The 18,439-nt window shown below is 33.3% G+C and overlaps 3 protein-coding genes, 1 non-coding gene and 1 pseudogene across 4 annotated transcripts; 2 read left to right on the forward strand and 3 right to left on the reverse strand.

Annotated features, from left to right (window-relative positions):
* Positions 1–206: 206 nt before the first annotated feature.
* LOC109018458 (protein MARD1-like) lies at positions 207–3,598 on the reverse strand. Its single transcript, XM_019000622.2, has 2 exons — positions 3,076–3,598; positions 207–667 (listed from the first exon to the last, which is right to left on the reverse strand). Exons 1-2 carry the CDS (start codon positions 3,381–3,383, stop codon positions 520–522), a joined length of 456 nt encoding a protein of 151 aa, XP_018856167.1. The 5' UTR covers positions 3,384–3,598; the 3' UTR covers positions 207–519.
* A 1,141-nt stretch (positions 3,599–4,739) lies between these two features.
* Positions 4,740–4,812, forward strand: TRNAK-UUU. Its single transcript has one exon. It is a non-coding gene; the product is annotated as a tRNA-Lys (tRNA).
* A 492-nt stretch (positions 4,813–5,304) lies between these two features.
* On the reverse strand, positions 5,305–7,790 carry LOC109017896 (annotated as a pseudogene).
* Positions 7,791–8,667: 877 nt separating this feature from the next.
* Positions 8,668–10,399, reverse strand: LOC109018244 (skin secretory protein xP2). The gene is made up of 4 exons (XM_019000412.2): positions 9,973–10,399; positions 9,831–9,857; positions 9,487–9,546; positions 8,668–9,105 (listed from the first exon to the last, which is right to left on the reverse strand). Exons 1-4 carry the CDS (start codon positions 10,307–10,309, stop codon positions 8,861–8,863), a joined length of 669 nt encoding a protein of 222 aa, XP_018855957.1. The 5' UTR covers positions 10,310–10,399; the 3' UTR covers positions 8,668–8,860.
* Positions 10,400–11,316: 917 nt separating this feature from the next.
* On the forward strand, positions 11,317–12,858 carry LOC109018439 (non-specific lipid-transfer protein-like protein At2g13820). The gene is made up of 3 exons (XM_019000605.2): positions 11,317–11,769; positions 11,994–12,119; positions 12,477–12,858. The coding sequence occupies exons 1-3, from the start codon at positions 11,442–11,444 to the stop codon at positions 12,605–12,607; spliced, it is 585 nt and encodes a 194-aa protein (XP_018856150.1). The 5' UTR covers positions 11,317–11,441; the 3' UTR covers positions 12,608–12,858.
* The last annotated feature ends 5,581 nt before the right edge of the window (positions 12,859–18,439 follow it).

Genomic DNA, 18,439 nt, shown 5'->3' on the forward strand with positions numbered 1-18,439 from the left:
TCTAGCGAACTAAGCCCCTCACCGATGGCCAAACCGACCCCTCAGTTGGAACCGATTGGTTTGACCAGTCCGGTTCGGTTTTTGGCCTCTTTTAACACCCGTACCTTTATTTTCCCACATTGTATAGTGGGACAATTGGTAAACCCATATCAGTAGGGGAAAATAAAAAGTAATTAGCAAGAGCTGGACCACATTTGGCACAAGTCTAGTTTAACATGGTAATATATTTCAATGATCCTATATTATTCCATAGTACATGCACAAGTCGATACCTAATTGCAATACAGAGAACTGAAAAGAAACTCACAGTCAAAGTCATTACTTCAAGAACACAGTCCTGAGCCTAGACAAACTACTGTAACTATACAAGGCCAAACGATATTGCAACCAGGAGAATCTAATAGCATATGATGCTCATTCTATGCAGAAAGTGCATGCCAATCACAAAAAACCTGACAGCTATGCACCACAAAAGTTAGTACCAGCTACTTATATTTGAGATAACAAAGATGCTCATTTTCACAGTTGAACACCAAACAACTTCACATTATTCTTCTTGCCACTTTGAGTCTTGCTTTCTATTGATTGCCCAAACACTTCCTCCCCCAGCTTGTCCATGTCAATCTGTTTGGCACGGCATTCAGAGGTGCAAAATGCACGCAAGTAGCTGCATTGCATCATCAAGTACAGTCTTAAGAAAAAGGTAATGCAGTAATTTACTGTAAGTGCCAGAAAGAACTGTAAGAAAATAAAAATTACTTTCACTGAAGAAATAGATTATCTATGCATCATTTCATCAACCAGATTTGATGAAAAATAAGCATTCGAGATAATTTTTTTTGGTCGGTAAACAAAATTTTATTGATCATAAGAATAGACACAAGTATACAAGAGTATCACATTGCAAGCTAGTTTTGTGATACAATAAATTCATGGAAGTTCATGCCATTAAAATCAATTACAACCGATCAATGGAATAAGGTATTGAAAAAAAATTCTAAGTTCATCCATTGATTGCTCTCGACCTTCGAAACTTCTTACGTTCCTCTCCCTCTAAATGCACCACCATAGGCATATTGGGACCATCTTTCATATTGCTGCAATTTGAAATTTACCCCTAAAGACCTCTCCAAGAAGCTGGGAGATCAATCACCCTTCTCGGCATCACCCAAGATAGTCCCACCCAAGTGAAGCAATCATTCCACAAGGTCATGACAATCTCGCAATGAAGTAATAAATGATCAACGGACTTCCCACTCTTTTGCACATAGAACCCCAATTTATAACAATGTTTCAGCATTTCCTTAAATTATTAAGTGTGAGGATCATTCCCAAGGAAGCCACCCATACAAAGAAGAGTGCCTTCAGGGGTGCCTCTCTCTTCCAATACTCTTCCATGGGAATGGACTTGTATTATGAGTGTTCATGTCATGGTAGAAGGAGTGGAAGGTGAACTTCCCTTTCTTGGAGCGACACCAAAAAATCTTGTTGTCAACTTCACCCCTCATGCAAGTACAGTTTACTAGATCATAAAACTCTAAAAATGTGTCGACTTCCCAGTTTGAGTACCATTAGATAGAACCAAGAGGTCCGCAATCAAGGCTTCTTTCATTATTGCTATATCATAGAGTTTTGGATAAGCTTCCTTGAGTGCCCTGTCACCACATCATATGTCATGCCAAAATTTGGTTTTGGCTCCGTCACCCACCTTAGAGTGTGTATTTCTAAAATTCCTGTCGCCACATTCATGTTTCAAAATTCCTGTTGACCAATCAGATCTGCCGCCACCTAATTTATAATAATGAAGTCTAAAATTTAGGGCACATTTTTCTAAAAGTATGCGGCCAGCTTTTTCCTAGAAGAGTTAGAATTTAGTTAAAAGGTTATCATGGGGAAAATCAATTCCTACTAGGAGTAGGAATGCCATACTGTTTTTTTTTTTTTTTATTGGTAAAATAAAATTTTATTAACAGAAGAGAGTAGGCACAGCCCAAGAACGCAGGAGGTATACAAAGAGAAGTAGGAATGGCATCCTTCACCATCTATATAATTATTCTTCAAGTTTTTGCAATTATTTTCATTAACGTTCAAGTTAGATATCTAAAGCCAGCTAATAGATTCCTGCATCTTTCTTGAGTTTTTTTTGTCATGAAGAGTGCAAGATCCAGTCTTTAATAGTAAATTCATCACGAACTGAATACCGACCCACTCTTGGTGTTTTTCCTATGATTTTTATCCAAACCCTATTAGGTCAAGTGAAGTTGATTCAGCTCTTGAAGCTAAGGAGTGAGGTAAGTAGTATGATCATGCCCTTGTTTTCAAGGGGTCAAGTTGAGTCCTTACTGCCTTTGGCTCCTAGAGAAGTATTGAATGTTCTAAGCCTTAATAAATATGTCACATTGTAATTTTTATGCTTGAAGAGATAACCAATATAATTTCAGCTTCTGACCTATGGTTTTTAGGGAATATGTATTGCATTCTCTGCAATAAAAAGATTAGATTTTGAGCAAAAGTCTATATAAAGAGGGTACGCCAGCCGCACCTAATTCCATCTATAGGAATCACCCTCCAACACGACAAAATTTAGTTTCTAGTTTCCTGATCTGATCACAAATTCAAGAATAAAACCCTCTAAGATGGATTTTGGTAGAAAAATGAAAAAGGAACAGCACGATCCAAGGGGCATATGATGAGATAGATTGAACAAATAGATAAAAGCAAAAATCTCCAACCAATCAACTAGAAGAGCATCAGATATTCATATAATCATGAGAAGCACAATTATTAGGATTTCCTCTACCGTCATTTTCTTAGCAACCAAACATAGCGCAGCTAAAATGTCAACAAACATCAAAAAAAGGAGGAGAAAACAGAGACAGAAAAATCAGAATTTACGTTATATAAGGAACATTTAATCGGTCCCCGGTAATCTTCACTCAGCTGACAATAGTTGAACTATATTGCTTAATCGAAGCAAGATAAAACAAAAAATCATATCTTCTTTTTATTTTGTCTTAGCTTCATTCTCTCGGGAACCGAACAGATAGCTAAGAAAAGGAGATATAGAAACCTTACCTGTACATGAAGACTTCATCATTCTCGGAAATGCTCCTCTTGCAGCGGTAACATTTCTCAAGAAAATTACCAACTTGCCCCACAAGGCTGTCCTGCTCAACATCCGGGTGCGCCAATGTCAGAATCCCCGGCGGAGGATGATTGCTCTCCACTGAAACGCTAGGCGGTGGCCTTGCAGTGGAGGGAGCCTTACGCACATCGTAACGGAGCTCCGGCGAGGCGGTAGTCGGCGGAGGTAGGACCTGGTTGAGAACGCTGGTGTCACCGAAGCTGGAGGAGCGAGCGATTCGCGAGCGTTTAGCCGCCATCCTTACTAAGAGAAAGGTAGGGTTTTAGAAAGAGATAGAGGCAGATAGCGATGACAGCACAGAAATGAAACTGTGAAAAGCTGAGAGAGTGAGAGAGAGGAGGAGCGGGAGGGGGCGAAAAAGCAGGGTGCTTTAGTGAGGTGGTTGTGTGAGGCTTCATGGCAGGTTTATATAGGCTACCGTGGTCCCCAGTTAGAGCGCTTTGTCGTCCCAAAGGATGGGATCGGTGATTTTTTCTCTCTTTTTTGGGGGACGGATAAACGGTACGGATAGAACGAATGCTAGTAGGAGACTCTTATCAATCGTGTGCAGTTCATGAATAATGCGAGCTACGGTAGATTGGGAATACAAGTGTCATCAAATATTTTTAAATATTTTTAGATATGTTTTTAAAAACATCACTTAAATATAAAATATATTTTATTTAAATTTTTTTTTTATCTAAACATTACACATTTTTTAAATTTTTAAACAAAATGTAAAATACTATACAAATTTTTCAAGTTTCCAAATAAAAATTATATTCAAACAATTTTTTTACTTTATAATATTTTTATTTAATTTTTTTTTATTTTTCAAAACTCAATAAAATATATTAATTCAAATCATTTTACTATTAATTACAAATCATTTCACTACTAGTCACAAATATTCTGAGATATTCTTAGTATCCGAACAAACCCTATAAATTAAGTTTGAATTAGATTTGTTTCATTAATTTATCCATGAATATTAATTTTGATTTGAATATTATTTAAAAGAATCAAGTTTAAATTGATTAAATTTAAATGAGAAATTCTATTTGCAGTCCTCAAGTATGGACTGCATGTGCAGGTATATTATTAAATGAGAGAAAACATCATTTTAGGAGGGATAATTTTATAATTTTAAAAAATTTTAAAATTAAAATAGCTTAACCTTGCATTGCAGTCTTCATTTGAGGATTGTACCTAGCATTGCTCAATTTAAATTTATAAACAAGATTCATAGAAGAGTCAAGACTCGTTTGGAATCCTAAACAAAATTCAAGAAGTTGGGTAGATCCACCAAACGAAATAGAACTTTATGTTTTTTTATGACCTCAAGAATTTGTAATACGAGGATACTGCTGTTGTATTGACTAGTACTAGTAGTGATGATGTTTCTTATGCTTGCATAAACCCTTCCCTGTACAACAACAACATCAACTGGAAACTAAACAAATTTTTCTTAAGGTTTTGTTCAAACTTAGGAAAACGAATATATTTTATCTTCAAGCAGTTGCTTCTTCGAGTTCTGTCAGTATTGCAGCAAATCCAAGCTGTCTTTTCATGAGTTTATCATACTTTAAAATACAGCATATGAGAAGAAGACAAAGCCGTCTTAGCTCAGTCGGTAGAGCGCATGGCTTTTAACCATGTGGTCGTGGGTTCGAATCCCACAGACGGCGTGTGTTTTTTATGTGCTCTTTTGTGTAAAAAATTCAACACAGCTTGAGCATCAAAGCCTCCCTCGTCAGGAAAAGATAAATAGGCTTCATCAAAAGCTTACTTAAATATAAAAATATTATAAATTTTATCAAAATAAAACTATATTGAATTAGTCAAATGGATAAATGTGAAGTTTTGAGTTACAGTAAATAAATAGATTTCTTCAAATTTGAAGAACTATTATTCACTCATCAAATCTATTTTTTATTTACTTTTAATCTCTAAATATCTTTTTTTATTTACATTTGATCTCTAACCATTTTGTAATAATAATGTAAGAATTAAATTAATTATTAATTAACATATGATTAGTATAATTGTAAAATATGAAAAAATATATATTTTTATTAAAAAAATAATATTATATTATTATTTTGATGAATTTAATGACTAATTCAATATGAATTTATGGCTAGAGAGGTTTTGAATTTATAGAAATCATATACTTTTTATCAAATTTTAGAAATAACTTTAATGAAACCAATACCAACGATCGCTAAACAAAAAGTAAAAGGAAAAAAAGTGGAGAAAGGGAATAAGCTTCGAATATGTACCAATTGTAGGCCTTGGCGTAGTCCTTTATCTTCAAGATTTCAGGACGAGGTATTAATGGATCCAGATGCCCCCATACCATTATTAGCGACCGAAAAAGGAAAACCTACCCAAGAATAAGATCACAGTCGTATTGCAGCGGGATCCCATGACAAAAGTCCCTAGGAAAAGAGTCCAAGAAGCCATAGCTGGAAACCAAAACGAGAAATCTTCATCTTCGTCTGCACTAACTAGCATTGAGTGAAGTAAGTTTGTATGGAAGGAAACTAAAATCGCACAAGATGACGCATTAGATAGAGAGAGAGAGAGAGAGAGAGACCTAATTCGCGCAAGGAAATTGGGGAAGGAGGGAGAGGGATTAAGGGAGATGATGTATTTGGGATGAAACGAGTCGTTTCATTAATTCGTGCGCACCCAAACCTCAATCTGGGACTGCATTTAGAATTTTTCCCCCAAGATACTCTAACTTTAGTGCCATCTTCAAGATATCGAGTTCCAACCTTACATGGCTTTCTGCATAACTTATGCACCACTTTAGAGAAACAGATGTCAAACAAAGAAAAAATACCAATGATTGTAAAGCAGATGCCAAAAAGTAATTCCATACCCATACATGCAGTGGTGCCTCAACTGTAAAGATTCCACCTTCATGACCTTGCCCTTTTTTTACCTGAGAAAAGGTATGCACCATGAAATGGAAAAACATATGAACAAATTATGTCAAAAACATGTTCAAATGGTACAACATATACACAATACATACAAATATCAGAGTTCAGGCACTTTCAAAAAAACATCTATCAGAGATGGGAACAAATATCCTTATAACTTTTTTTTTTATAAGTAAAAAAGATAACGAGTCCTTATAAAGAAATATCCTTATAATATAAGCACATAACCAAAAATTGGACAAGCAAGAAGCAAAACATCCTAATAAATGAAAGGGAAATGATATTCCTACTGAGGGATATCCTTGAGAAAACATTTTCACCATTACATGAATGGGAAATAGTACTAACACATGTAATTCTAGTGAAATGGTCTTTTAAAGTTATATTTAGTCTCTTTAAGACTGTGTTTGGTTGTAAGACTCAGTTGATCTCAGTCTAATTTTAGGCAGAGTCTAACATCTAAATACCTAACTCTCAAATTATTAAACTCATCTCAACTCAAAATCTCCTTACACGTGAGATCCACAATCTTTTTTAACTTAATATATTTTTATACGTGAGACTCGTAACCTTTTTTAACTTCTCATAAAAAGTACTAAACTCATTTTAACATCTAAACACACTTTAAACTCAATTTAGATGTGGCCCACATAATTCTCTATACTATTCAACTCACTACCATTCATAAAAAATTGAGTTCAGCTCAACATACAAACGCAACTTAAGTTATTTAATGTGATACAAAGATTATATTTATACAAGCAAAGGAGAATGGTGCAAAGCGACATGGGGAAAGAGTCAAGGAAAATTTGTTTTGAGTTGTTTCAATCTAGAAAACTATTGCAGATGTAACAAATACTGACTTCTAAGAAAGTTGGTATGTAATTTGGTTTTATTTACTAGCAAACCAAATTGTACACTTTTACTTGCTCAATGTCACCAGGCATTACACGAATGGAAGAACACCTTAACAAGTTTCTTCAGGAAAAGAAAAAGAAAAAGGACAATGCTACAGCCCCGCCAGGGGCTCCTCCTGGGAGCTCCCTTTGGGGGTCCAGCATTGTTCTTTCAAGTATTTTTTTTGAAGTTATTTATTATATAGATTTTTTAACACTTTTACATATTTTAAAAAAATAAAATAAATTTAAAATATTATTAAAAAACACTTCTTTAATCAGAAATTATTAAAAAAAATTATTAAAAAACATTTTCTTAATTATGAAGTAAAATAAAAAAATTAAGAAATTTTTTTTTAATAATATTATAAATTTTTTTTTTTTTAAATATTTAAAATTATTAACAAAATCTATATAAAAAAGAAACTAAACAAAAACACATAAAAAAAACACACACTAATGCACAACTCTAAACCGAATAGTAATGACTTCAAAGAAAATGTAAAACAGAGTATCTAACAAAATTCTTGCCCTCCAACGATTCAGCGAGCGGATAACACGCTTAATAACACCCGGCTCGCCTTTGTCTTTGCCCCTCATTATCATCACCTGCAACAATTAAGCCCAATCAAGTAAAAGATGGGAAATTTTCATCATAAAAAGAATAAAGAAGGGACTTTATGTGATATATTAAAGACAAACGAATCTAGAAAAAGCAAAGAGTTTACGCGATCGCATGTTTTTTATTTTTTTGCTTACATTATCTCCTCTGAGAATCTTCAAATGCCTAATGAGTTTCTGAGCCGCTTTCCTACCCATTTCGATCTGACCCTTTTCGAAGGACAAAAAGGAAAGCAGGAAATGAAGATTTTCACCAAGTTCAATCAAATGTTAGGAAACCCCAATATTTTATTCTAATAAAGTGATTCTGATTTATTCTCATAACAGTACAATTTTCCTATTGATTTCAGTAGGAACTGTGGATTTCCTAACATCTGAAATCAGAGCGAGCTTTGCACAATTGTGGGGTGTTGCTGTGCCGTGAGTAGAGTATATGGGTCCGCCTTCTGCGGTATGCTTACCGTGTGATTGAGCCGGTGGTGGTGGCGCTGTCGATTAAGTTTTATTATGTCAATTAAATTAAAGTGTGCTTTGCACACCGACTTCTAATTTTTCTTCAAATTCAGTTTAATTAGGTTTAATCGATCTTATTGTACTTTTTAATTTTATTTAACTATTTTCTCTATGAAAAAAATGAATGATTATAATTAATTATCGAAAAGTATAAATTATGAGATTGTTCATGGGGGAGGAAGAGGTATGAAAATAGTGAAAATTTTTGAGAAATGATATTAGTAATTGTGGAGTATGTAAGTGTCACGTAATTCTTTTGAAAAAAATAAGTAAATATGATATCCACATGAAAAAAATTAATTTTTTAATAATAAATTTTATTTTTTTTCAAAATGATTGCGCGATACTTACGCACTCTACGACTATATGTAACCTTATTTAAAAATTTTATTTTAGTGTAGAACACATTCTATATTGGTGATGTGGCATTATTTAATTTGTATGAAAAATTTATAAATATGAATCTTATAAATTAAATCACATCAAACAGATTGTAAATAAAATGACTCTAGAAATAACTATACGAATATTAACTCAACTAAACACCATTCAACATTATAAATGAATCGTAATAATAATATCTATTTAAGAATTACAATAAACATTAAAAGAAAAATCGATGGCATGATCAAGGCCCAAAGAAACCTAAAAGAAATATACTCGCAAGCCACTGGAAGAAACTCAAACCATAATAGAGTGGTGGGATAGAAGAATTGGAACAAAGTAAAAATGGAAGCATCTTAATTAGTAGGACTTTAAAAAGCCGTGACTCCTAGAAGAAGAAGAAGAAGAAGAGGAAGGAGATCAGATGCTGAAGAAGCATAAGATGGAGAAGCAGATGCTGAGGGGACGAGCACAGGTCGGATCCCAGAAGTTGTCGTTGGGGCTTCTGCATCAACAACTGGAGCTTCTGCATCAACAACTGGAGGTAGAGACTCGGGTGTTGATGGCGTTGTTGTTTCAGATTGTGGTGCTGGAGCTTGTGCCACATCTTTAGAAGCTGCATGCATCATGTCCATTAACAAAAACAAACTTTTAACTTGAAACAACATTAATAATACTGTTTCCCATTCAAGTTGCAGATCGACATGATCATGTGTAATCCTATTTTGTGGAAGAGAGATATTTTTTATGAGTTAGTCTAGATACAGTCTCTATTTCGAAACTGCTCATACAAGCTCATACAGTTATATTTAAAAAAAAATTAAAATTATAATAATATCATTTTTTTTCCTTTTTTTTTCTCATTCATCAATAAGACTACACACGCAGTCCTCCACTCAGAACTGCAAAAATAGAATTTCTCTTTATTTAGATTAATCAAATCATAGAGCAGGAAAATACTTGTAAAGAAAAAGAAATCTCGGAGCAAAATAATTACCTCGGGGACTAAAAGCAGAAGCACCTATAGGTGCGGGAGTTGGTCCAAATGAGACAGGACCTGTCATTAAGCTGTAGTTAAAAGCATTGCTCAAGGTAGAGATAGTACGGTAAACATAGACGATTAAGACTTCCTTGCATTCTTATATATCCGAGCTTAATAATCTAAAGTGCGAGAGATAAACGCATGAAGTACTTGGTACTACAATATTTACTGATCAACAATAAATTATATTATGGGACCTATTTCATAAGTTTGTCTATCTCGCACTTGACCCTCAGATTCAGACGAGTTGAGAAAGATTGTTTAAAGAAAGGTAATGAGTCACAGGAATTTTTCCATACCTGGTGCTGGAAGAGGTGAGCCAGTGGCTGCAAAATTCAATAAAAATGCATCATTAGATTTATTTTTAACATTTCAGTTGAACATAAAGAAGCATTCAAATGTTGAATATGGCTGCTGAGATAATTTGAGTGGCAGTAGTACCTTTGCACTTTAGGGGCACGCCACCCATATTACATGCTTGTGGGAGGGAAAGTGCTAGAGTTCGGTTAATGGGTAGCGGAACAGGGACATTGGCAGTTATAAGAAGACAAGCACAGTCCATGCCAGTGCCCATGAGCGATCGCAATGAACCGCAACAGTCAGATGTTGGTGATGAACCATTACTGGTACTTCCAGTAATAAAACTAAAACATGGGCTGAAGCTGCTAATCATTGAGGTTGTGCATGGTGTGCTAATCTGCCCATTTACTAGGATTGAAGAAAAGACTAGGAGAGTTGCTGATATTGCAGCAAGTTGGGAAAATTTGACAGCAGCCATGAGTCCTTATTGGAAAGGAATCGACTGCAAGTGAATGGTTTTTCAGAGTGATTAGTGTGTGTGGAGCAAGGGATATAAGAAGTACTGGGTTCGGTTTTGTTCATCCAGATGAAGTGATTTATACACATGGTTGAGAAAATTTGGAGGGACGGAAGAGGTAGATTTGAAGCGGGTTTTGGGGTTGAACTACTTTTAACTAACATCTAATATCATTGAAGGATCCTTTCTGATTAGGTATGTTTTGGCATGTTTGTTATAGCTTCTTCTTTTTTAATTGTTTTTGCTCAAAAGAAAGAAGTCCCTGTCAGAATTATCGATTACGTACAAGCCTAAACTATCAAATTTTGACAATTTACAGTACCATTGTTCAAGATTTGATTGTTAAACTTGACAACATAGGACAAATGAGACAATTGTAATGATCATTATTTCTTAACCGAGGTTATAAATTATCATCAAAATATATTATTTTGGGGTTTTAATATACGGTTTTGGTCATTTAAGATGCAAAAAAAAAAATAGTAATGTAACTTTTCCTCTAAAAAATAGCACTGGAAATAGCATTGGCACTGGATTTTTTTTTTTTTTAGTTGGGGGAGGGGGCTTTCAAACTCCATATCTCCATATTTTGAAGGCTGGAAATTATGTCAATCAGGCCACCGGCCTTTGGCACCGGATATATATCAGTTCTTTCCCTCATATACACTACTGATGAACAACTCATGTAGAAAATAAAGAAAATTATAAAAAAGAGAGAGAACGCCATGTTTGATCCAAGAGCTAGCAGGTGGCTGTTTGATATTATGGGTCTATCAAGATGATTGAAGCGAAGGTAATCCAAAAGAACGATCATTGTTTTTTTTTATTTCTTTAATGTCTAGAAACCATTTGGTCATCACAACCACCCCTGAATTAGTAGAAGTTGGCCAACCAAATACACCAATTCGTTTGGCCCCTCCACATGAAAACTTTCCCATATAAATCTCGTATCCCTTCTCTTCTTTTCTACCTCAAACTCGAAACCGAAACAAGCATCATCTCACTACCCTTAATATTGCTCACAGAAATAATCCATTTCTGATAGTTACGTACATTTTCTGGCAGCCAAAAATTCCAACATAACATTGAATGCATGGCTTCAAAAGGGTTGGAAATGGGTCTAGTCCTGGTCCTAGTTGTTAATGTTGCCATGCTGTGGAGCGGAGCCATGGCACAGTCAAGTTGCTCAAATGTGCTCACGAATCTAGCCCCATGCCTGAACTACATAACAGGAAACTCATCCACCCCATCATCTTCTTGCTGCTCACAGCTCTCTATTGTTGTTCAGTCATCACCACAGTGCCTTTGCTCGGTCCTCAATGGCGGTGCTTCCTCGCTGGGTATTAACATAAATAGGACACTGGCTCTGTCATTACCAAGTGCTTGTAACGTGAAAACTCCTCCCATCAGCCGGTGTCAAGGTAATAACATATACTACGGCTAACATATATTATATAGACATTTTTTTTGCTGAAATTAATACATGTTAATGGTCGTTGACTCGTTGTCCTTGTTTCGATTGCATATCTTTGTACTTGAAATACTTGCGTCTTTCTTGTTAATCCTTGTATGTTTTCATTTGGTCCTCTGGCCTTGTATATTGTGTCTATCTTATAGTCTGACAACTTATTATGCTGTGGTGAAGGAGCTACAAATGGACCAACAACTTCAGGAACTCCCCCACTAAGTTCTCCAGGGAGTGGTGTTCCTTCAGATTCTTCCAATGAAACACCTGAAGGTGCTACCTCTCCAGCATCGGATATTCCTTCAGGTATATATGCCGACATATTTTAACACTCTCTCTCGTGTAAGCCAGATTTAGGCTGAATGTAGAATATTTAATTAAACAGAGGTAAAGTATGGAACACGATTCGGATTTGGGACCTATATCTTGATACTATGTTAAATCACTACCTTTTAAAAAAAAAAATTAAACCGATGAGAAACAGCATATTCTAACATACGTAGTGTGATAAACTGAGACAAACAGCATTCTCATATATGATCAGTTTTACATTGAAAGAGTGTAAAAACAAGCTGTAAGATGTAGTACCTAATGGTATGATCCTTTTATTTCTTTTACTTTTTTGACAAACAGCTTTTGATGCCAATTCTTGGTTAAATGCAGGGTCAGGGTCAAAAACAATTCCATCGATAGACGGGGGAAAATCTGATGGAAGCAGCATTAAAGCGCCTCTTCATTTGATGCTCTCCCTGCTCTTCACTGTGTCTTGTGCTTCCACCATTATCACATTCTGAGACAGTTTTGTCTTGAGTCTTCTAGCTATATAGGAAGAGTACTGCGGGCCTGTTCTTGTCTTCAAATTATGATTCTTTGGTCCCTTCTTTTATGCTGTTGAAGATGGAGTTACTTGTATTGTTAGAATTGCAGGAGTGTGCTTGTTTTATTTTATTTTTATTTTTTGCTATTTAATTCAAGAGGAGAGTGAGAAGAATTTTGTTGTCTATTTTTGATTACTTTACTTTTAGAAAGCCATTGATTAGCTTAACTAACCAGATATCAACCATGCATCATCTCTCAGCATGCAAGAAAAATCATAGGAAAAAATTAATAGAAAAACAAGTTATTCCCCAAAACAAAAGTACTGAAAAGAATGCTGGGGTTGGAAATCATATCCCCGATTGATCATTAACAGCTGGAATGATTGTCATAAACTTGAGAATTTGTTTCTTCTTCGGGAGGCCAATTAAGCGTGAAATATTCATCTGACAATAGTCCAATGTTTTTTTTAACATTTTCGAGATGGTTCAAGAACAAAATGAGATATCTCATGATTTTCATTGGATATACCTGCAATTCTGTCACACTTCTGACGCGGAAGGGGACAAGTGATGAACTGAGCTGTTTGAGTTGATTATGACTTTAAGGTTTGCGTGAAGCCCATATGGGTTGGGCTGTCTGACATTATCCTTTTAAGTTTTGTTATAGGTTCTGTTTGTTTTAGTCGAGTGTCTTAAGTAAGTCCAAAGGCCGAGAGGCCCATTTCCTTTATTGTCTGAGTTTGAGTCATTTACTGGAAGTATTCTAGTAGGGGGGGGAGTCAAGTATTTCCTCTTCTCTTTCTTCCTTCTCCTCTCTATTAATGGAGGACTCCTCCCTCACCTGAGCAATAATATCCATTTACAGTCCATACAAATTCCAGTCAAAATATCACTATTAACTATCAAGAGTGTTACAAAATTCCCAAACTCAAACGCTTCAAAACTGTTAGCATTTTTTTCGAATCAAAGTTGTTAGAACTTGACACTATGCTTGGAAATAATTATGAGCAAGCAGTTCTTATCACCAATATGGAACTGTCCAAAACAGCCGCAAACGAAATCTTGAGATTTACAGCACACATGAGATGTTTCTAAAAGGATTGAGATGATGCTAAAAGTGTTTCACCAATGCCATCATTAGCCTGTCTCATGCGCTTAAATGACACCAAAGTGTTGGAGTGTGCATGTCTACAATACTGTTCTTGCGACTATTCTGAAAATAGACTCGTGGGATGGGATATTTATGTGCATCTTCCTGAACATCAATTGGTTTTAGCTGGATTGACATGAATTCATGTCGACCCAAGGAAAATTCATTCACCTTCTCTTCTTCATGATATTGACATCTCTCACTCCCATCTTATCCACTTACTTTGCATCTTTCTAATCTTCCATGACCATAATATGAAATACGAAGATAAAAAAATAAAATTTTATATTTTTAAATGATGTACAGGATGAGAAATTTCTGTGTAATATGACTCATTCTTTAAATATATATTTGATGTGTACCGTTGGACAATAAATTAAAAAAAAAAATCGAGCCAATCATGACAATGATGCCACACCGAAGCTTCTAGTTCTAGCAGAGATTATATTATTTCCATCAACATAAAATATGCAGCAAAAGAGAAAAAACCAGATCAGGAAGCAACCTTATTATAAAGAGAAGTTTGACCCGCATGAATAATTCAACGCAGGTTATGGGTCTTATTCTATAATTAGGTTTTGGTGGTCTTTTAATTTCATTAGGTACGTATTTGATTCAAATGCGCAAAAGTAGCAATGCTGGCTGTGAGGTCCAATTTCTAGTCACCTAGCTTTAGAGATACCATCTTCCACACAGCCCCGCCAAATCCTCCCAAAAATCATGGAAAATCCCTCATAAGTCAGATGTCATCGTTGTCGTGGGGAGCAAGCAATCCTTCATCAACATGTAATTCTAATGTATTTTCAAATTCAACAACATTAAAATCATGTTGCAGTGTATCATGGACCATGGTATCTCTCTATAAACATACACGTGATGATATCAAATACCATAGAAGATTTACATATATTTTTTCTAATACTGCTTTATTTGTAGGGGATCGAAATTAACTTAATAATTAAGCAAGTCGTATCGGAATTAGAGGTCATTAGGTCGAGTTGAGTGTATAAGTGTCGTACAATTCTTTTTAAAAAAAAATAAGATCTTTAAATAATTAATTTTATTTATGTGAGTCTAGTATTATTTATTTTTTTAAAAATAATTACACAGCAATTTAAGTGTAAATATCATCTCTTTTAATTTAATGAGTAGGTGAATGAAAGTTCTTATAAAATTTGGGTTAATAAATGAGATTTAATTATGTTATTTTAAGTTCATTTAGATAGAAATATTATTTCATCTTATCATTATAATTTTTTTAAATTCTTACATAATATATAATAAAAAATTTAACTGTTTTAAATTTTAAAATAATATTTTATTTAATTCATTTAAAATTATTACGTGAGATGTTGCTGCAAATTTGTCGATGGCAGAATTGGGAGAGATCTGTCACCCGAGCAAGTGACACTTCCATTTAATACGGGGGACAGAAACGTACATATCTTATCTACCCCCATTCAAAGCAAAAACACACGATTACTTTACAGTATTTATTTAAGAGAAATCCTATTTATTTTCATATTTTATTTTATTATAATTGGATTGACATTCAATTCGAGCGTACAAATTACGCGCACTTCTTTTTAATTTTTTTAATTTTAATTTTTTTTTATATTAAAAAGGTAGTTAACAAGTAGTATTATCATGACTAAAAAACTAAAATGTAAAATATGAATTGTTTTATTTCGTAGTTCCTTCTCTTATTCTCTTGATCACTTAAAATATTCTCAAACTTTTTTACCTCCTTTAGAGGAAAGATAAATATAATATTAAATATTTTATACTACTAAAATTTAAAATCAATAATAACATTAATTATTGTATAACTCATATAATGGACCTATTTCTTTTTAAAAAGAAATGATATTTACAATCTTAAATTTATAAGTGTCGTGTATTTATTTTAAAATAAATAAATAAATATAAGACCCACATAAAAATAAATTAATTTTTTAATAATAGACTCTATTTTTTTCAAATCAACTGCACGACGTTTGCACATTTCTCGACTGAATGCAACATTATTCCTTTCCAAATAGTTATATCATCTAATTTCGAGGAGATGTATTTTACACTGTTTTTTTTACCATATTCCTCCAACGTTATCAATTGATTACATCTTTAGGTTTGCATATTATTGTCCAAAATCTTCAAAGAATAATGTGAGATATATTTTAAGATATGCAAATCTCTTATATATTCTTTTTTTAAAAAGTAGAATCTATCGTTAAAATTGATTTTTTTATCGTACAGATCTTAGATTTGTTAATACTTTTAAAAAAGAATACGTCAAACTTACATGTTACTATACAAATAATTTCGTCATTTTGAGTGCATTTACTTCCCTTTATATTGTTTTTTTTCCCCCAAATCCTGTGCATGTCATACATGCACACCGCTCTACAAGGAGACAAGATCACCAGTAGATGACCAGAGACAACTAAAGTCACATGGAACAACATTAATCAACTATGATTTTAAAAAACGCAGCCTACACAACTAATTCATCAATTAGGCAAAGGATGTGACGGTCCAATTACAAATCACCTAATGCTCATTGAAAAAAAATAAATAGAAATCACCTAATAAAAATAATATGATATATATTTAAAACCAACTATTCATACAAAGTTTGCAATGAATCGCAAGAAAATAATCATCTTGAATTAATGATGATTATTATGCATAGATGATATGAATCAGTGGGAATAGAATTTCTTGAAACTACAATCAATTTGAAAACTATCATCAATAGATCTATATATATATTTTTTAAAGGAGATTGTCATCGTTCATTTATCATAGAAATTTACATCCATAACCGGATACATGCAAGGATATCCATATATCAACCATTACCTCATAAACCAATTATTGCATTTGGAGCTCTACTAGTACAATATTTCCTTTTGTGACCGGTCTGATCATTACTACTATTGATACTCTCTAAATACAAACGTCTAAGAGATAGTACTCTGCCTAACCAAAGATTCGACCTCACATTTCATAAAAAAATATGATTCAACCTCTACAAATAAACATCCAAGAGATGAACTCTTTTTTTTTTTTTTTTACTAAACAATAAGGAAAACAATAAGATATATGCGAAAAATACAGATTACAGTTTGGACTAATTCCAATAGACTTTAAAATTTGTGATGGCGCGTGAAGGCATCATGCTTGTCTCCTTTTAGCCACAAAAGTCAAATATAAAAGATATAATAGTGGCGATTCCAGTAATCTGACGCGTGTGGGAGAAAAGTTGTCAAAATGGGTGGCATGTGAGAACCACACGCAGTTGTGAGAGGCATGTGAGGAACATGCACAATGATTTTTGTAAAACTACCACTATTCTCGAATGATTTGCAGCCTAAAAGTCTTCTTGTAATGCATGTGTCTCTCAAGAGTTGACGAAAAACTGTAAATCTATATTTTTAGACCTTAAAGGAAACGAAAAACAAACTGAGAAAAAAAAAATAACTTTGATAGATAAAGTGGGTAGATGGAGAAAAGAGAGAAGGAGAGGAAGAAGGAGAAGGAACTCCAACAAAACTCAGATCTGAAAGCTTTTTACGAGAGAGAGTTTGTCTAGGGCTTTTTTGATAATATTCTTTATTTTAAACTTTATATTTTTAATTATTTTTATTAATGTTACGCGTGTTAATATCATATGTCAACTGATATTGATTTAAAATGGATTTAATAAATGCCTACAAAAAATGCATTTAATAAATGTGACTGAAAATGATGGAATAGAATTTCTCGTATACCAAACGTTGTGGGTGGGAAAATTAATTTATTTTCAGTACACCATATTATTAAAAAAAATATATAAAAAATCAGGGAAAATTGAAATGTCAACAATCACACGGTAAAATACCCAAAATGCCATTGCAGCGATATAGAGTAAAACAATAACAAGGAATTGGGAATATCCAAAATGCCGATTCCATGTTCAGGTAAGGCATGCTGTTTAGAAAATTGAAAAGAAACCCAAAATAATAAATTACTCAACCTTATAAAAAATATATTTAATGAATATAAATATATATAAATATATATATATATATATAAATCATAGATCGACATGACGTACCACGTTGGAAACTTAAAAGTTTTCTTTTTATAATTTGTTTTAGGGACCTAAATACTTCTTTATTTTGTATGTTTAAAGTTTAAATAGTAAAGATTTTACACTTACTATTTATATTATTAAAATTGAAATATTATATCTATAAATTATAAAAAGTTATCATTTGTGTTATTAATTAACATCTAATGATCAACATTATCTTACATCTCTTGTTTTCTTATCTTTTTTTATAATTTTTAATAATTGGAGATAATTTTGAGGGGTAAAAAATAAAAAAAAATATTAGATACAATCATGATTTGTATAAATACTATACATTCATTTTGAAAAGAATGAAATTTATTATTAAAAAATTAATTTTTTTATATAAATTTTATATTTATTTAATTTTTTTAAAAAAAATATGTGACGCTTGTAATCGGAGATTACAAATATTATTTTTCAAAATAATATCAACAGTTCAAAATGTATCTTTTTAAAAAAAGGAAAATAAAATAAATAAAATAAATCGAATTCTAATTCGCATTCTTATAAGTTATAACGCTCACAGAAAGTACACGTT

Source organism: Juglans regia, chromosome 11 (assembly GCF_001411555.2).
Source record: "Juglans regia cultivar Chandler chromosome 11, Walnut 2.0, whole genome shotgun sequence".
Classification (NCBI taxonomy): domain Eukaryota; kingdom Viridiplantae; phylum Streptophyta; class Magnoliopsida; order Fagales; family Juglandaceae; genus Juglans; species Juglans regia.

Bases quoted from the DNA above. Each gene is read 5' to 3' on its own strand.
- LOC109018458 (XM_019000622.2), bottom strand. From the start codon at position 3,383: ATGGCGGCTAAACGCTCGCGAATCGCTCGCTCCTCCAGCTTCGGTGAC. The intron at 668-3,075 runs GTAAGGTTTCTA...GATGCAATGCAG, and splicing joins GATGAAGTCTTCATGTACAG to CTACTTGCGTGCATTTTGCA.
- LOC109018244 (XM_019000412.2), bottom strand. From the start codon at position 10,309: ATGGCTGCTGTCAAATTTTCCCAACTTGCTGCAATATCAGCAACTCTC. The intron at 9,858-9,972 runs GTACTACTGCCA...TGAATTTTGCAG, and splicing joins CGTGCCCCTAAAGTGCAAAG to CCACTGGCTCACCTCTTCCA. The intron at 9,106-9,486 runs GTAATTATTTTG...TGATGCATGCAG, and splicing joins TTCTGCTTTTAGTCCCCGAG to CTTCTAAAGATGTGGCACAA.
- LOC109018439 (XM_019000605.2), top strand. From the start codon at position 11,442: ATGGCTTCAAAAGGGTTGGAAATGGGTCTAGTCCTGGTCCTAGTTGTT. The intron at 11,770-11,993 runs GTAATAACATAT...GCTGTGGTGAAG, and splicing joins TCCCATCAGCCGGTGTCAAG to GAGCTACAAATGGACCAACA. The intron at 12,120-12,476 runs GTATATATGCCG...GGTTAAATGCAG, and splicing joins AGCATCGGATATTCCTTCAG to GGTCAGGGTCAAAAACAATT.